Source organism: Apium graveolens, chromosome 5 (genome assembly GCF_009905375.1).
Source record: "Apium graveolens cultivar Ventura chromosome 5, ASM990537v1, whole genome shotgun sequence".
Classification (NCBI taxonomy): domain Eukaryota; kingdom Viridiplantae; phylum Streptophyta; class Magnoliopsida; order Apiales; family Apiaceae; genus Apium; species Apium graveolens.
In genome coordinates, this window is record NC_133651.1 from 50,870,378 (window position 1) to 50,890,500 (window position 20,123).

General features: G+C 30.8%; 2 protein-coding genes across 2 annotated transcripts; both read right to left on the reverse strand.

The window, feature by feature from the left end:
• Positions 1–1,601: 1,601 nt before the first annotated feature.
• On the reverse strand, positions 1,602–7,078 carry LOC141723994 (FBD-associated F-box protein At4g10400-like). Its single transcript, XM_074525978.1, has 3 exons — positions 5,851–7,078; positions 5,248–5,416; positions 1,602–1,736 (listed from the first exon to the last, which is right to left on the reverse strand). Exons 1-2 carry the CDS (start codon positions 6,973–6,975, stop codon positions 5,363–5,365), a joined length of 1,179 nt encoding a protein of 392 aa, XP_074382079.1. The 5' UTR covers positions 6,976–7,078; the 3' UTR covers positions 1,602–1,736; positions 5,248–5,362.
• Positions 7,079–12,984: 5,906 nt separating this feature from the next.
• On the reverse strand, positions 12,985–15,465 carry LOC141723995 (uncharacterized). The gene is made up of 2 exons (XM_074525979.1): positions 14,563–15,465; positions 12,985–13,553 (listed from the first exon to the last, which is right to left on the reverse strand). The coding sequence occupies exons 1-2, from the start codon at positions 15,388–15,390 to the stop codon at positions 13,140–13,142; spliced, it is 1,242 nt and encodes a 413-aa protein (XP_074382080.1). The 5' UTR covers positions 15,391–15,465; the 3' UTR covers positions 12,985–13,139.
• Between the last annotated feature and the right edge of the window lie 4,658 nt (positions 15,466–20,123).

Below are 20,123 nucleotides of genomic sequence, written 5' to 3' on the forward strand. Positions count from 1 at the left end.
AATGCTGGAAGTAGAAATTAGAAGAAGCAAGCACAATCAGTCATTACCATTGCTGAAATTATTCCCTGCTTGACAAAGAGCATTCATTTGATAACAGTATGGTGTATTCATTTTATATCTTAGTTAATCAGTACTATTTTTAAGAGTAATAAAGATTTACAAAAATGACATGTAGAAAACTGGTGACTAATTTATTGTTCCATTTTCAGCATTAAAAAATATTTTTTTATTTTGCAATATTCTTTTCAATAGATTTAAATGGTACACTCATGTTAATCATTATGAAAATTTACTTAATTTTATGATAAGGTTGTAATTTTATGAAAATTTAATTCTTTGATTTAATTATATAAGTTTTTCATTTTTTTTTTGAAAATTTTCTAATTTTTAAAAATTATTTTAAAGTTTAGTTTAATAATTTAGATAAAATTATTCACTAAATTTCAATACATATTTCAATTGTCAAATATGGTAAAAATCAACCTTATTATAACTTCTAAAGCAAACAAGGTAGGCCCTACTCATCTAACTCCTGCATCCAAATGAGTTGAGGATTCCACCAAACCTAACTCAGCCCAACTCAACCTAGTCTAACACAATCCAACACAACCCCTCCGTTCTCAATCCCCAATCCAAATAAGGCCTAAGGAGATGGATATGAAATAGCCAGAACACATATCACAATCAGATAAACTAGGAACTCGCTGGGGTGAAACAACATATGTATCAATTTAGTACAGGATACCCAACATGCATTTAGAAAATTCCATGACAAGTTGCTGGAAACCAAACACCAATTAGTTATGAACTAAACACCAAATACAGTTATAGCTCAAAGTACTAAAGACTTCAGGACTAGACAATATCAATAAGCATGATAGCTCAAGTACCAAAGAGTTCAAGACTAGACAATAGACAAGAGTTGCGAGATACTACACACCAATCTACTAAATTTAGGGACTAGATAGTAGATCATCTCCAATACAACCAACAGCAAGGTTAATACCCATAGTTCCAAATTCTTTCTGAATTTCAGTCATCTTCTCCGAGCGATGGGTCTGCAGAATTTGTAGTATATTTTTTGCATCATTAACTTGAGCCTGCAGATCTTGTATTTTACTTTTAGTATCATCAATGCGACAGTCAATTGCATGAAGCTCAGTAAGTAGGGGTTTTGAAAACCGGAGATGTTGAACATAGTTTAGGCGAGTCACAACCCAACTTAAGTTGAATCCCATATTCTGCAAGTACGCAAATGTATTCCTGTACTTAACGATACTCTCAGAATCAACCTCAGTCATAGACATTTTGGTAAAAGCATTCAGTGAGGAACACAACGTATTCAGCATCAAAGTGCATAATCTCTTGTTTTTTGTGGTGAAGTGCTCAAAGGTTTCCGGGTACTTATGCATAATGAGATCAAGTAAGCATACACACTCGGAATTAACCTCATGGCCTCGCCATAAACCGAATCCTCTATACCCCTTGGTAGAGCTCACCCGATCATTGCTTGTCCCTTCAACAGGAGAATCAACTTTTTTAACCCTGTCGGCATCTACTAGAGGATTCTCGAGCATATGCTGTTCTTGAACCCCCATGTCCACAGTGTGAACGCTCAAAGCTTTATTTCTATGTTGACAATCAACCAGCTCCTTTGTTGGAGCTGCCAAGGGATCTTGTAGCACTGCATTTTCAGCTGTTGCGGAAACTACTTCTGTTTGAGGAATCATGTTGTTCTGAAAAGAATTGAAAACTTCAGTAACATATCTCCAACTGACGTTAGAATTGGCTATCTTTATGTGACACTTCTAGTTTTAACGAAAAGCTTGGACTAACAACTAATGCAGTGCACAGTATAACCATGGTAAATGATAGTATTAGTTTTGCAAAAAAAAAAGGTAAAACTAGCCTCTGAACTTAAAATTTTGGTGTTCGAAATTAAGACATGTGGATGTACATGTGTCCTAGTTTGCGCGCGAGCATGTGACGAACATGCATATACGAGTACCTCCTAAAAATCTATGGTTTCAATCAGCATCTATGGTAAGGGTAGTTATTCATTCTCTTGGGTGTGTATGGATTCAATTAATTTTAGATTTAATGAATTTTGGATTATACACTATCACAAGCTCTCTTTCAGTGAGAGTTAACTCCAGAACTTAGAGAGAAAATAAAAATAAAAAAGAAAAGGGAAGAAACTAAAGGAGATTATTATGCATCATATCTGCTGTGTACAATTCTTTTGATATATATATATATAGCAACATAAAGTTTACTTGTTTAGGTTGCATAATCCATAAGCCAGGTTGGTTGGTTTCCTGATCCAAGTTGGGCTTTTGGGAAATTAGACTAAAGGTTGCTGTTTAGGGGGGCCCATATCTGAAGGAAACTCCCTGGTGCTTAGTTCTGTATCTCCTGATGTAGGCATGTGTAACACAACATAGATTTAGATCAATATAATTGGATTATAATGGCATCTGGCATTTGAATTGCACGCTTGGATCTTTTTTCTTTTTCCTTTCTTGAAAATCAGACCAAGTGACAACTCAGACCCCAATATGTTAACCAGCAAACACATTGATGATCGAAACTTAACATTAATACAACTATACAAGTATGCTGTAATATTAAACTTAGATATTTCATCCCCTAACCAGCTATTAAACTCAACAGGAAACATATCAATAGCCACAATTGGGATCCAAACATTCAAAAAGTTAATTTTAAAATCTAAGGGGTCATTTGTTTAATCTGAACAGTCATCTCTGGATGATACAAATTTCTGGATGATAAGATTTCTGAAAATTTGAATGAATGATGTTGTTTGTTAAAAGAATATATACATTATCTGAACGATGATAATTTCTTTTAATATTGATTTTGTTTAACAATTTTTTTCTAAGATCGATATCACTATTAAGATTAAGATTAGAATCAATATATTAAATTAAATGAGTACAGGAATAACACATGTCAATCTTAACAATTACTATAATCTCTAAAAGCACGTGAATTAAAAATTTCTATCTTGCGTCCATCCTCTTCTTTTGTGATTTTAGAGAAACTATACTATTATTCTAATTTATTGAGCTTGGTCATTTTTTGTCATTCGATTTACCTATAAAAAATTTAATTTTAATAAAATAGATACAATTAAATACATGATACAATAACTTCATTGCACAACCAAAAAGCAGCCAAGAGAAGAGACCAAGAGGTGAATACAAATCATGTGCTTTGCTTGGATACCAATATTGTAAGGATAGCAGTATTATTTTGGAATATAATAAGTAAAAGAGTATCTAGACGACAGAGGTGAGAAATTGGTGAGTGGATCATCCAGAAGTTTTTTCCCTTCATCCAGATTATATAAAAATTAACAAACAATCTTATCGACATCATATTCTGAACGAGCCTTTAAAATTTCTCATTCAGTTATTATCAAATGAGCCCTAAGTCAAATAATATAAATATAGGGGTTTTATTTTGTTTATAAGTGTAATCATCAGGGCTCAAGTCATCATTCCCATTGTTTCCGTGGTTAAAAGAGATAATGCCTTATATAACATAAATTCAGTGTCATGTGTCTGAAATAGCAATTTTTAATCCACATACGCAACATGCTTATACTAGTTCAATCTGCTTTTTTTAATCTAAATTAAACCTCATCCGCAGACGCATCACTCTCTCCGCTTCAATTCACGATAAGGGGAGACCTATTTTCCACTTCATCTACCCATATATACTAATATACACAAGTTTGTATAGTTATGTTTTATCCTGAATTCTTGATCTTTTAGAATATGATGCCCACATAATTTGTTATGATCCCATATTATCATACACTATAGAATTAGTGAAAGCAAAAGGCTTGAAGATGATAGTTAGTTAATTGCGATGCTTCTAGGTGATTCTGACGGGCTTCTGAACATCGTGGAAACAGGGCTTCCTCAGTTAGGGCTACATAAGAAGACTGAAAGCATGGTAGCGGCCAAAGAGTTTCAAAAAAAAAGAATTTATAAAGTGACATGCACATTGTGCATATGTGTCTACTTAGCCACTGCATCCTTGGGATGCGTATGCAGCATTAAGTAAAACAACAAAAAGCACATTCACATTTCCATTATGCATTTTCGAAACCTTCGCATCCACATGATGCGTATAAAATTTGTTATTCTGGGCAGCTTTCAAGACAAGTGATATTTTAGGCATTTATGACTAGAAAATTTGAAATGTAGGGCCTTCACCCGTAGATAGAATCATGAACAAAATTAGATGCATATAATCTTAATGTTTAGACTTTTATTAATAATATGTGTTATTATTAGAGATAATTGGAAATGATCTAGAAATAAATACTCTTGAGACTGGTATCTGCTTTCTTAGTATAGGCTGTTTTGCTCATTTTTTCCTAGTATAACTTCATCAGTACCTAAGAAGCTGGGAAGCAGGTGTGGCGGTGCGGGTGCATACATGAAGATGAACGGATCCAACATCTGAAAACATGGAGATCTATGGAATATATAATAAATAACTTTTCATATATAATTAATGTTAATCAGATTAAACCTCTTAATAAAATTAAATATTTTTTTTGCAAATTCAGTTAAGTGCATGGATTTTTTATTTTCGAAAAAAACAAGAAATTAAGTTAGAATTTTCAATTTAGCAAACTTGAATATAAATATAGTCAACAGTTCTGTTTTGCAAATAAAAAACATCGATCCTTTTTTGTTGAAATAGTTAACATCAATTTTGACTACAGTTTGTGAAAAATAAAATTTAAGGGATTGTTCGAGTATCCCTTGTCCAGTATCAGGATACAGTTATCCTGACATGGGGATACTATCCCTGCTTTCTAGGTCTATACACTATACTAAATAAAATCTCACAAGTCAATTCTCATTCACATGGATGCTAGAACTCCTGTTATAAATAACATTAGCATCTTATTTATGAGATAACAAACCAATTCTTAGTATAAAGTGTTTTGCAGATTAGTCACAAGTATAACTCTGCCTCTACTAATATTAAACCATACACCAATCACGTTTCATTCAATTAGAAGCTAAAAATCCTAATATCAATCACACTGGCATCAAACTTGATACACATCCCACTTTATCCCCACACTTCCCCGTCACAATTCCATAATTAATAGAAATAACTACCTAATTATATATTTCCTACAAAACAAGAAAAAGACTTCATTCAGTTATTGAGAAGAATAATAGATTAATTAAATACCTGAAGCAATGATGCGACAATGGTAGCTTTTGGAGAGCCCCCAAGTAAGTAACTTCTAACGGCACTAGATATACTTGATTTTTTATATTCTTCCGGTAGCTTCACATACTTCACCTTACAGAATGGAGAAGGAACACTTGCAAAGAAAGTCAGAAATTGCAGAAAGTACCTACAAAATAATTAAGTAAGATTGAGAAAATACAACAAAACTCAATTAAAATAAACTGTAATTTGGATGAGCATCTCAAAATGCACCGGGAAATAATTAACAGGCCAACTGCTTATGTATTTATTTTATGAGTTATCAGATTTTGCAGGAGGCAAGATCTCATTAACCTCAAGAGAAGTGACATAATTACAAACTGATACGTCATTATTTGCAATGACTATCCACAAGAAAAGTTTAAAAGGTACTATAAGATTCGGTCAAGTTTGGAAATTGAATTGATATTAATGCTCAAGGTTAAAAGCGCAATAGATATTTAGCAAAATAAAGCGCAATAGATGCTCTAGGTTAAAACAGCCAAAAGAAGCATAAACTGAGATCTGATTATAAAAAATTCACTGAAGAGGAAAACATCATAATAATTTTTATTAAGTTACCTCAATGCTGTCAGAGTCAAAAGAAATATTCTTGGCACTACCAAATCCTAGAAGCATATTTGTAAACCGCAGATAATATTTTTCCCTATCTTCGCGTTTCATGTCCTGAAACCAGTCCTGTAACTTTATATTTACATTCTGTAACTGAATAACTCCGAAAGTGATTGAAAAAATTCCAGAAGAAGTGAAACTGCAGAGTTTAGGTGCCAAAACTGCAATACTATAAGTAGGAGGAACGGAGGAGCAAATCGTAAGATTTAGGTTCAGCAACTGAGGGCAAGATATGAAAAGATCAGGTTTCCAGAACATCTCTCTTAAAACTATTGTAAGATTTTGTAGATTAACAAATGTAGATAATACGTGATTAATATTTCTGGGAAGATCTACAGCCAGTTCTAGACTTAATAAACACGGGAAGTTCCAAACTGTTTCAGGCAATCTATCAGGCCCGGATAAACAGAGAGTCGTTAATTTGGAAAAAGTGAAAGAAAAGTATGAAGTAAAATCCCAATCTTCAAGACACAAAGTTGTTAAGGCAGGCAAGCATGTCAAACACGAATAAGGCAAGTCTGGACAATCATTGGGATCCGCCTTGAGGTGAAGAGTGGTTAAAACAGGCAAATCCCAACAATCTGATTCCACTGACTCGTCATCTAGTACCAATTGCAAAGTGAGTTTCCTTAACGATTTTGAACTAAAGGTGGACAGCTTAAAAGGCTTATAATTATTATATGCCAAGCGAATACCTAAATTCTCAACACTGTGCGAGATTGCGTACTCAATAAACCTTTTAAGTAAACTTCTCTCATTAGGCACCTTAACACAAAACTTGTCGGAAACACTCAAATTCAATTGATAAACATTAGAATGATGGTCACGATTCAACAAAACATGGCGGAGAAACATGTAGGTTTTGTGAAATGAACAATTGGTATATATGCCAAAATTAAGAAAAGGGAGAGTAAGCCATATAGGTTTCCATCGTTTCGAGAGAACGCTGGTTCGAACCGCTTCTTTTGCGTCTGTAAATGACAGGATTTTATGAACTAGCTCGTTTGGCAAGCTGCTGATTCTGTCTTCTTCATCTTGGTATTCTTGTCTAATTTTCTTAGCTGCAGATTCCATTTCTAATTTTATGGAATCTGATTCTTGAACCCCTAGACGCCTTGTAGAACATGTAACATTTGATCTTCCCCAATTTTATATATCGAACCTGGACTGGACTGGAGTAATGAAAAATGGTAATACTGGAAAACGAATGATTTTTTTTTATCGTATTTTTTTTTTATCATAGCTAACCTGAATGATTTTTTTTTATCGTATTTTTTTTTTATCATAGCTAACCTGTACCGGTAAAAGAATGATTTGTATCAAGTTCACTCCAATTTTTTTAAAAAAATGAGATGACTTTGAGAAAAAAGAAGATTAATTAGAGTTATAATTATGTGGAATATTTCAACAAATTTTTACTTCCTCTTCTTTTCTTCGAAAATTTAGGGATATAGGAAAGAAAATTACGTACTAAATCTTATCTTTTCTTTTCTGCAAAATTTAGTCCAATTTTTTCTTTTCTTTATCTAAAAAACTGGTGAACATGGTGTAAATTCGGCATTTGAATAATTGTGGAATACAGCTCATAAACTTTCAGCTCCTGTTACTCAACAACACGCGCCCCTTCGTGGAGTTATGCCCACACGTTTCCAATTTCCCATTAGTTCATTTCACTTAATATTTTAATTTTATTTTCATAATATATAATAAACTGAAATTTGAAATAAGTTTTTTATAAAAAAAAATATAAAAAACATCAAAAAGGCTTATATTTTAAGTTAAAATTATAAAGTTTTATTACTAGATATTATAAAATAGAAAATTCATTATAAGTAAAATTATTCTAAAATAAATATAAAGATTAACTTTGACTTTGACCGGACCGGGCTTTCCGGAAATATCAAAGCCCGTTTGGGCCCTCGAGGCGGACCTAATCGGACTTTTTTTCGAGCCGGATCGGATCGGGCCGGGCTTTTTTCTAATTTAAATCGGATCGAGTATTGTTAGAATTCCGAAAAATACATGTGTTATCAACTATATCATCGTAAAAATGTATTAGTTTACATGAAATATTTTATGAAAACATTACTTCGTTGAAAATATTTAAGTTTGGAAAAAAATAAACATGTTTATATAATATATTTTATCATTGTTATGATAACAATGATATCATTGTTATTGTTATGATAACAATGATATCCAAATATTCATAACAATGATATTCAAATATATATAGTGTACTTATTATATCTTTTTTCATTATTTATGCAACGAAGTATATAAATAATATTATTAATCACAAATATGTAAATATATATGTGTTTAAAGTATTATTTATATTTATAGTAAATGTGAATTTATAAATATATAAGAAAATATATTTGAATAATCAGATTATAACCAGGCTTTTTCGGGCTTTTAATCGGGCCGGGCCGGGCCGAAGCCCGAGTTTTTAACCGGGTCGGGTTTTGCCTAAAAATATAGGGCCCGTCGAGGCCCGAAGCCCGGGCCGGGATCAGGCCGGACTTGACCGAATTTTGACCGGATCGGGTCGGACCAGATTTTCGGGCCCGGACTTTTTGTGCATCTCTAATTCTATCTAGCGTTTTAAACATGTAACTTTTTTAAAAAAGTAAATCAAAATAAAAAATTATTAAATCCTAAAATACAAAAAAAATATTTAAATTATTTTTAAAATTCAAAAGAGATTGGTGAATCTGAATATTAAAAATTATAAAATTAAGTTATACTTTTAAATTTTAAAATTATTTAATATAAAATTTATATTTTTTATTCCTAAAATTTATGCGTAATGTCCCTAAACCCTAGCTTAAACTAGGGTATAGTCTCTAGGGTATCCTAAACCCTACATCAATATAATATTTATTAATTTTTTTAAAAAAAGACGCTAAAATTTAAAAGACATTTGGTGAACCCTAAAATCTTAAAAAATGTTAAATTATGATATACTTTTAAATTTTAAAAATATTAAATAAAAAAATATCAAAAACATAATATTAAATGGTATTTTCGGACACCTAAACAATACACCAAAAGAAGTAAAAAATAAGAAAAAAACATTTTTTAATGTTACATGAAGTAACGTTATGGCCTTAAAAGTTTAAAAAAATAAAAACACAAAATGCTACATTGTGTTATCTTTTTGGGTTGTTTCTCTCACGTTACACGATATAACGTGATGAAGTGACATTTTGAGATATAATTTTGAGATATAATTTTCAGAAATGATATTTTGTATCATTTTACATCGCAAAGTGACATGTTGATCCATTTTTTCAAATATATATTTTTATTTTAAAATTAGTATGAAAAAATACCTAAATATACTACTTTCCAAATTTAAATGTCAAAAATATCCATTGCATGAACAACTGTCTAAAATATCCACGAATTTGAGGAATGTATATTCAAAATTTAAAAATCTGCAAAAAAACACCTGTTAAGCATGGTTATTTCGTTTTTCTTTTTAATGAAATACGAATTGCACAAATGCGTATTTATAAGAGACAAAAAAGTTATACGCATGCAAATAATGCGTAATATTTGATAAAATTTTAAATACTGAATTCGCGAGGATATTTATTTATTGCTACTTTGTATGGAAATTCCCGACAATTTATATTTTGGGCAATTATTTCCTTCTGATTGGTATTTTAATTTTTAACCCAACTAGCATGTTCTAGCGTACAAATATTTTTCCAAAACTATTATGAATCAATAGCTAATATTTAAAGTACAATCACCTTGGTGATAAAAAAAAGTACAATCACCTTTTTTTACACCAATTTAATTTTCAATGATAAAAATTAAAGTAGTTAAGTAATTTAATTTAGCATACTATAGTAAATTAGTTGCTAAGATTCTAAAAACAATTAAAATAAGCATGTAGCACTACAAGTAATAAATTGAAAATTATGTAGATAAATTAAGGCTAACTTCTTCTGTTTTTTTATATTTTTCATTTGACTTTTCTACACGTATTTTATAGTGATTTATTATACATGTAGTTATATTTTATTATACATGTAGTTATATTTTAAAAAAAAATTGTACATTTTAATATAAATTAAATATTTTTATTAAAAAAAGAAAATTTTAAAAATAATTATTTCTACTATCCGGTAGAACCACTTTTGAGAGCGTATCATCTTGCCTGTCAACTAAAAAAGTTGGAATTTGCTCATTTATTTCACCGGAACCAATCTCTTCTATATATAATAGCCCAACAAGATTATAATTTCATGAGATTAAAAACTCTCATTTAAAAGACTAAATTACCCCTGTTTTTAATATTTATATAAAAAATGTGATTTGTGGGAATCGAACTCAGTTATTTCATTCAACTATATAACCTCTTACCACTGCAAATTATTCTCACATGTGTTTTTTATCATACACATAATATGTAAGTCTACTAAATAAATATTTTATTTAACTTTAAAGATACTTACTTGAATTACGCAAAAAAAAGATAGTTAGTTGAATATTTGTACAGTTAATTTTAAAGAATTGAATTCTAGATATAAAATTAGGCATAGTACATAAATGGATTATTATCTTATTTATTAATCATTTTTTAGTTTGAAAATATATCTCATATATTTTTAACATATTTTTTTATTATAAAAAGTAATTAAAATGTACATATATAATTTTTTTTAAAAATATTGACAATAGAATCGCTTATATATAAATAATTTATATTTGCTATTACATATTTAGATAAGCTCGAATTATATTTCATGGATTAAAAAGTCTCATTTAAAAGACTAAATTACCACTGTTTTTAATATTTATATAAAAAATGTGGTTTGTGGGAATTGAACTCAGGTTATTTCATTCAACTATACAACCTCTTACCACTACACCATATTCTCACATGTGATTTTTATCATACACATAATATGTAAGTGTGCTAAATAAATATTTTATTTAACTTTAAAGATACTTACTTGAATTACGCAAAAAAAAAAATAGTTATTTGAATATTTGTACAGTTAATTTTAAAGAATTGAATTCTAAATATAAAATTAGGCATAGTACATAAATGGATTATTATCTTATTTATTAATCATTTTTTAGTTTGAAAATATATCTCATATATTTTTAACATATTTTTTATTATAAAAAGTAATTAAAATGTACATTATATAATTTTTTTTTAAAATATTGAAAATAGAATCGCTTATAAATAAATAATTTATATTTGGTATTACATATTTTGATAATCTCGAATTATAATGAGTCAGTGCATTTTAGAACTTGGTCCATTGTTCAAAAAATACTCGAAATTTGACTACATGACCCGGCCGAAAAACATCGTCACATTTTACGTTTAGTAAATTTAAATTACAAGCTCGGCGCTTACCAATAATGTGAAATTTTTTAATATCTTGTGTTAATATAAATTAATGTGTTTGAGGTCTTTATAAGATCAGGTCAATTGATTATTTATATTAAAATTACTAATTTCACTGGTAACGTATTATTATTTTTGGGATTTGTCCCGATTTTAAGAATATTTGAAATTTGAAATGAGATCTCACGAGATTTGTTAAAACTACAATTATATACTAAATCGATTTATTTTTCATTTTTCACTTTAAAAAACTAGCTTTTAATAAATAATTCTTTTAGATCAACAATATTCATTGATCAAAATAATATTGTACAAATATTTTGAATTATTTTAATATTTTGAATTATTAAAATAAAAGTTATATCTATACTATATTGTAGCATTTGATTCAATGCATTTTATATTATTTAAGAAAAAAAACATATATTGTTCAATAATTTGAAGGAATTAACCAGTTCAACTGATATTTATAAAACTTCATCGAACTGAAAATTTTTAATTTTAGGAGAATAGTATAAAATGTTATCAAATTATTATATGAAGAAATATTAGAGTCATAATGAAAGAAATTTAAAAACAGTTTAAATAACGATATAATTACAATTTTTCTTTCGAATTCTTGAAAAAAATTCATGAATATCAATAATAAGTCTTAAAAATATATAATTCATTTTTATGTTACAACCATGATTGATACCCGGTTGCGTAAAAAATAGATATGGATTGTTTGTCAGTGATAATGTGAATATCATATATAAATAATAACAATTTATTTATTACATAATTTTAATTTTTGAATAATTATAAATGCATGTTAGTTAAGTAATCAATTATCTCACTAAATGTTAATAATGATTATATATGTACATAAATCAGATATTTAGCATATAAATAATTGAAATCATCATAATCTTAGATAATTGAAATCATCATAATTTACTAAGATATATAACATACAATAATTTACATGCTAACACACACACATACATATAACTTAATCTTACTTTCTTAACAGTAGTGTAAATAAAAAACTAACATTTTCCCATACATATATGATACATACATACGTTGAATTTCAAAAACTAATATTTTTCATTAAAATCAATTTTAATATTAACAATAATGTAAATTTTATATTATTATATATTATGATTGCAAGACATTCTGACTTCAATTATGCATTTTTTATATTTTTAAATTGAGTATGTCAATCGTAAGTTAGTAGTGAACTTAGTAATAATATAGAACGGTACATATAGTTTATTTAAATAAAATTCAAGATTTTGGTCAACTCAGTATTCAACATGTATGTTAATTTTTAATTTTTTATTTGTAAACATACTAACGACATTCTACCGCTTAAGTTTAATCGTTTCGTTTTAAACGTACACTTACTACCCTGTTTATATTCATTCATTAAATATAAAATAACGGGTAAGAAAAATATAATATAATAATAGTTAATGGGATATTAACTCCTAAAAGTGAGGAAACATTCGAAACTTTTAATGTTATAGAGGGGTGAAGCTTGTTGGAGAAAAATTTTATCTCCATTTCTTCAAAATTTGACTAAGAGCCTATATAAGGGTATTGTTGAAATTGCCCTAAAAACATTATAATTGTATAGTATATAAAAAAACTCTAGAAAAGACCCGTGCCTCTACGGGTTATTATGCTAGTTCTAGAGTAAAACACCAACCACAAAACAAGAAAGAATACATTCACATTAAACGTACATCATACATAAAACATCTATGCATTCTTCCAGCATCATGTTACAGAGTTGTGCAATTATATCATAAAATTGCATTACAGAGAATCAAAATCAAGTGAGCAACAAAGAACTGCCTAAAATTATTTAGTTCTCACTTGGAGGAGCCATCAGCCGAAGCCTTTCCTCATCAGGTTCACTACCTACGTCGCCTCTCTCCTCTGCTAACAAAGATTGCAGGTCACTGCCATTTGCCAAGCTGTTGAACTCAACTGCTTTAGAAGGCATCGTAGGATATCGCCGCTGACAGAATGTCATCAATCTTTTTACTGACTGCAAATACTTGCGCGTAGTCTCATCATTCATAATGTGTGCTACACTATTGGTGTGAATCTTTTCACGAGCTGAACGCTCGTGAATACCAACCATAGTAACACCGATAGGCCAAGGTGCATTTCCAATGGCCATTCTGATATAATGATCCATTGCAGCTAGGTAGTCCCGCTTCTTGCAGCAGTTGACCATCAACATCAATGCTTGCCGGATATCATCCTGAAGAATCTATTAAAAAACATAGATTGTCACGTGTTAAACAACAAATTAGCTTGGCTCAACTATTGTTGAGCCGATTTGAATAGCCTGCAGATAGTTTGACTTGTTTACACCCCAGTTGCAAACCTAAATGGATCTGACACAATTGTCCTAATTTGCATTGATCTTTAAAATCTCATATTCAAGCTATAATAAGTTCAACTTTTGGTTCTATTTGGCTAGAGTAATTGGTTCAAATTAACTTTTGTTATACCATATAGAATTCACCATTTTACATTTAAGACTATTTTCCTATTTACAATATGATTCCATAATGTAAACGCGGTATGGATAAAGGAGACTAAACCTATCTTCGTGTCAACTCATATTCAAACTTATTATTAATTAAAAACACAATGGTTTATACAGAAATCTAACAATTGAAATACAAGTGTTATCCAAAATAAATATAATTGACACATTTTACTAATAAAATCCACTACCAAATGAACTGAAGCAAATAGCTCCTTCTACAAGTCTACTGTCATACTCTGAGATGTCTACTGTCATACTCTGAGATGTCTACTGTCATACTCTAAGATATTGGTAATAATCTACCTATCCAACAAAAACTGAACCACATAATAAATCACATACCAAATGTAGTCCAAGTACAGACCCTCCCTCTCATACTTAGAGCTACTCAAATTAGCTGATATCTAAGTTTTCCTTGCTATAACTTAAAAACCAAAGTTGATATGACAGTATGTTCAGTAATCAGATAGCATTACAGTATTCAAAGCCATGTTTACCAGACTAACGCATAATGTGCTTTTTCCATTAAATTTTTCAAAAGAACTATGGTATCACACAACACTTATAGTGGCATTACAGGGCATCCGTAATTTTCAACTTATGACAAATTATTTCACTAATCACCTTCTTAAGACCTTAGCAACCGGTTCACTTTAAAAAATAAAAATAAAATATAACATGATAAAAAACTAACATTTCATATAAACTGGTAAGAAAAACTCACCTTCTTCCGACAGAACTTAAACAACGGGTTCAAATACCGCGCACACTGCTGAAACGTAGCAACTGTACTCTTCCCTTTGGCCGTCCTCTTCTCCATATCAGTCATCGCCTGCAACTCCTGTTTCCACTCAATCAACAACCTCTTAAAAAACACGAGAATCTTATCCTCATCACACAACTCCTCAAACTCACTCCTCATCCTCTTCAAATCCCGATCATTATCCTCATCATCACCGCCACTCAAATCCTCCTCATCATCCCCACCTCCACCATCATTATCCTCACTCCGCTCCTCTCTCGACATTTTCCTCTTCCTATCCCCCATATTCCCCATCTTCTGCCTTTTCTTCAATTCGACAATATCACGTAAAAAATCATTCGTCTGTCCCTCCGTCATATCGTCATCCACCTCAAACAATCCAGCTTTCAACACATACTTCATCCGACTCAGCCTCGCCTCATCGTCTTCGCCAAATAACGTGATCGGCTGTTTGAGAAATCGAAGCCGTCGAATCACCTCCGGTTTGGGTAAATTGAGAATATCGATCTTTTCCTCATCGGTGAGGGGCTTGGAAGTGGAGGTGGAGTCGGGTCGGGTTTTGGACGGGTCGGATATGGAATTAGGGTTTGAAGAAGAGGAATTAGGGTTTAAAATGGGGAGAGAAGGGTTTTGACGGAGGAGTTTTTGCTCGGCGTCGCGACGCTCTTCGAGACGGAGCTGTTGGATCTTTTTTTGTTCGAGTTCGGAGCGTTTGAAGATCCGTTTGCCTCCGGTTTGCTCCGATAGGGCCTTGCGCTGCCTTTGTAACTCTTCTTTTAAGATGTCCATTGATTCCGTTCAGCCTCTCTCTCTCTATCGATCTCCCTGTATCTCTCTAGGGTTTCACAGCGTTTTGTTATTACTTGTCACTTTTGTGTTTATATCGCGTGCGGTAAATACGAGCTGTCAAAATCAATGTTTTAATATAATTGACTGATTAACCCCACAAGTTTTTGTTAGAAATTGTAATAATTTGATTTTATGTGTCATTTAATTTGATTTTAACAGACTTTAACCTAATTAAAATTTGGTTATGGGGTTGGTCAGTTAGAATTTACTTCGATTTGATTCCCGGGCAGAGTATAAAAATTGGTAATTTCTCGTCAATCTATCTATCTATATACAGGAAAAACACACAAGCGCTACTAAAATCTCCTATTCTCATATTCTGAATTTTTCAAATTCTGTCTTTTTTTAAAAATAAATAATTAATCAATAAGCAAACTTTGATTTGATTTTTGATTACATATAGGCCGAATCTTTCGGCCTCCGTACGAGCTCTAAATAAAGAGCAATTAAGACAACGTCGGTTACAACCCCTCATATGTCCGACAATCACTATATACGTTGTGGCGTCATGCCGGATTTTTCTGATTATTTCACGAGACTATCTCATACAAAAGGTAATATTCTGCTTATATTTTCGTATACTGTTCACCCGTGATCGTACTCTATCATTTGTTGCAATTTGTAATGTAATTTTAATGTATTGTAATTCTATTTGTTCTTATATTTCTTAATTTCTAAATGTTGCCTATTTGTAATGATTATGCTTTATCATCATTTTATTGTATTGTATATCTAATTTTTGACTCGACTCTTCTCACCATGGATGAATTCAGTTATTTCAATATTGTAATGTATCTCCCTGGTAGTAATATTTAGTTTTGTTGTATATTTGACTTTGTTATAAACTGATAAAGTCATGGAACTAATATCATTTATCTCATTTATCGTGATTTTGTTAGTTCACATATATGTCTTTGTTTTTAATCTCACTCCTCTATCATTTGTCTTGGTTTGTTGTGAATAATGTTTGTATGGTTTGTATATATTGATGTATTGAGGGTTTCAAGTTGTTAGGAGTTTGTGTAGTTAGTGAGATATCAACCGATGGTAGGGCTGTAAATGAATTGAGTTATTCGTTAAACTCGCTCGAGTTCGCTCAAGTTCGAGTTTGATAAGTTCGGTTCGACAGTGTAACGAACTCGAGTTCGAACAAGTTTTCTTGTTTCTTAAACTTAACGAACGAACATATGTTTGACTCGTGTTCGACTAGAGTTCGCTCGAGTTTGACTCGAGTTCATTAAACTCGAGTTCTTTCGAGAAAAGGTAAAAAAAATCATAATTCAAAAATTATATATTAACTTAACAATTTAAACCTAAGTACTGAAACCGGAATAAGTACATGCTAAATTAAAGTTATCCATCAACATAACTGATTTCATTAGTCAACACAAAATCTAAAATGAGGACTTAAGGTCTTGATTTTTGAATCTTGATCAAAATTAACTAGTTAAACAAATTTAGAATTTAGAGGATCCGATGGATTTGATCATGGCTTGGGATTTTTCTATATCTATCTAATTTTTAAATATTCAAAATTAAAGTAAGCTCGCCTGCTACTATTAATTATGGTTCTAACGAGAATAAGTCATTCGTCACTCTCTTCTACCCATCTCAAATTCTAGATACCCTTTCTCAAGCCAAACACCACCTCTTTTTATCACTTCAATTTTCCTTCACCCATAACGATCTTTCTGATTTTTTTCTTAAATTTCTTTCAATATACATTCTCTTTATGTGATATTTGCTGTCGTACCCATCATTTTGGGTTATTATTTATCCTCATTTTTTTGGGTGTTTATGTTGTATTACGTAATGGTCGATTGTTATATTGTTTTGAGAATTATTTATATGGTATACTTGAAATATTTTGAAGCCCGCTTTAAAAATATCACAAGATCTCACATTTAACAACCTACGGGGGCATTTGTCCACCAACCTCATTGGGTGAAAATGATGATTCTGAATACCGAATTATCACTGATTTTTATGTGCGAAGGTCGATTGTGATACTACTAATTTCAAGAAAGTTGGTGTCGTTTGGATTGCTTTATGAACCTTTGTAAATATTTTTAGTGTCAGGAATATTTATATTCAATTTGCTAAGCAATCCGGAAATAATGCGGCTATTTATTTAACTTGTTTATCTCTTCGGTTGTTTTAATAAAACTATCTAAATCGTTTGTCGAAATAGTAAGCTTATATGCCAATTTTAACTAAATAAAAGTTTGGTCATATATCATGTTGTGTTTATACTCAACTTTTACGAAAATTCACCTACTATAACGACATTAATTATATTTCGGCAGGTCGAACATAAAAAATAAACTATAAATTTTATAAACAAAAATTTAATTAAGGTTCAGGAAATTATTTTGAAATTTTATATAATCGAAATAATGTAGAATGTACATGCAAAATACTTATAGAAGTATAAAATAAGAAAGGCCAGTAGTAGAATGGGGAGGACGGGTCCCTAATTCAACCCATTTAATTCAGTTTTATTTATTTTTAAATCAGCTGATATTTAGTTAAATTTTTCAGGTTGGTTCAGAGTTGGTTTGATTGGTTATTAGATCGGGTTTGGAACCCACGAGCACCCCCACAAATGGTATTAGCCAGGGGTATTTATGAATTCGTCAATCCCATCAACCGACTCAACTCGCCCTTCTTTCGACTGATTAAATGATTTAAAAAACCTGACACTTGATTGGGTTAACAAACTTTCATACCGAATTAAATGGGTTAAATATGGGTTCAAAAAAATTTCGACCAATCCTAGACTGAATTCATTTTCAAAAACTTGATCCATAATTTAAATAATCTATATATTATAGGTAATTATACATTATTCAATATAACATATTTTCATTTATAATTGTGTGTAGATTTAATACATGATATATATTACTAAAAAATTTGATGTTCATCAAATTTAAATAAAATACTATAATTGTAATATAAATTCATTTTAATTTATTTAAAATAAGCGATGACATATAATTTGAAACCTTTATAAAAAAATCGTTAACCCGTTCAAAAGGACCCAACCCAACCCAAACTTATATACGAAAGGTAGAGTTTGGTTACAAATTTATATTTGTGGGTTGGTTTAAAAATATTTAAAATAAATTTAACTGGGTTTTATTATAATAATATTTTCGACCCGGACAACTGAATACATGACCTCCACGAATATTAGCTATATTAGTTGGCCTAAATATAAACTAAACCCAATATATTCGATTAATCCTACTTAGAACGGTGTCTGAGAAGGATAAGATATATGTAGATCATGTCCCCACTTCGAAAAGTATAGACACTGTTTTCGTGAAAATCCCGACTTAGTACTTAATGACAAAAATAGTGTATGATAAACATAAATATGAATAAAATAATAGAATACTGATAAAATAATAAAAGTAAAATAAATACCCCGGAACCCATATTTATATTCACATGTGACATATTTACATGTTTGTGACGTAATTTGTGACGATGAGGTTCATGGATTAACAACTTTGCTACAGGATCCAAATTTATTGATGATCGTCTCATTGTTTATGAGTATTGGTCGTCCTTCCTGAAGGGGTGACAATGGATGTTTATCAAATTTCTGGGCAGTTTTAACACCAGAAAGATTATAACAAACATGAACTTTAACCAAATAATTTTTAATCTTTCCCCAATTTTTACCATCCACCACATATTTACGCAACCAATTCAAGTAATTTCCGAATCTATTCTCTTTGTACCCTTTTCAGAAAAAAACATGCAACATCTTTATTCATTATGATTACGCTAAAAATAATGAATCTCGTCAATCCCGACACCAAAACAAACATTATTTTGATCAATTCCGGCACCAAAACAAACATTAAAATCACGTACAAACATAAAAATACCTGAATACCATAATAAAAAACAATTATACTCATTGAAAAACCATAAATGTAATATAATTGTGATAAATATCCTAAAAGATGCGAAAAGAGATGCACAGTTAGCTATATTTATTTTAACTAAAAGAAATCACACATGGTCAATGATCATAGGTATAATACTAATCAGGTATAATTATAATTATATATAGGTAATGAGGTATCGTCATCTAGGTTGACCTATATCTTTTTTTCTAATTCATGGCATACAAATGTATAAAAAATACTACTCATGAATATCTTTAAGTTACATGTTAATAAATGACCATTTTCATTTACATCTACTATATCTATCCCATACTATAATAATTGTAATGAGATATACTTTGATATGTCTTTTTTGGTTAATTTGGTTATTGATAACTCCGGTGAGCGGGCGGCTCCGTCCGACAGCGTTCCTGGATCTTCTGTGCGGGGGTGAGGTGTAGCTGCTGGTTGGGCACCTGCAAAACAACACCGGAAGGGGGGTTTGGCTCCCACGGCGCCTCCGGTGTGAGAATAAGAACAGGCTTTGGAGAAGATGAGGGTATATATGTTTATGTAATTTAGAGGCTGCTCTGTATGTGTGTCTATATGTGATGGATGCTGTGTGTTTTGAGTGTATGAGAATGTGTGAGTGTAAGAGAAATTATTTTCCAACCCCTTAACCCTTCAGCCTTGGGGGTATATATAGCCCCAAGGTAGGGTTTAGGGGTAGTTACCTCTAAATCTGGGTCGTTGGATCTTGGGAGCGGA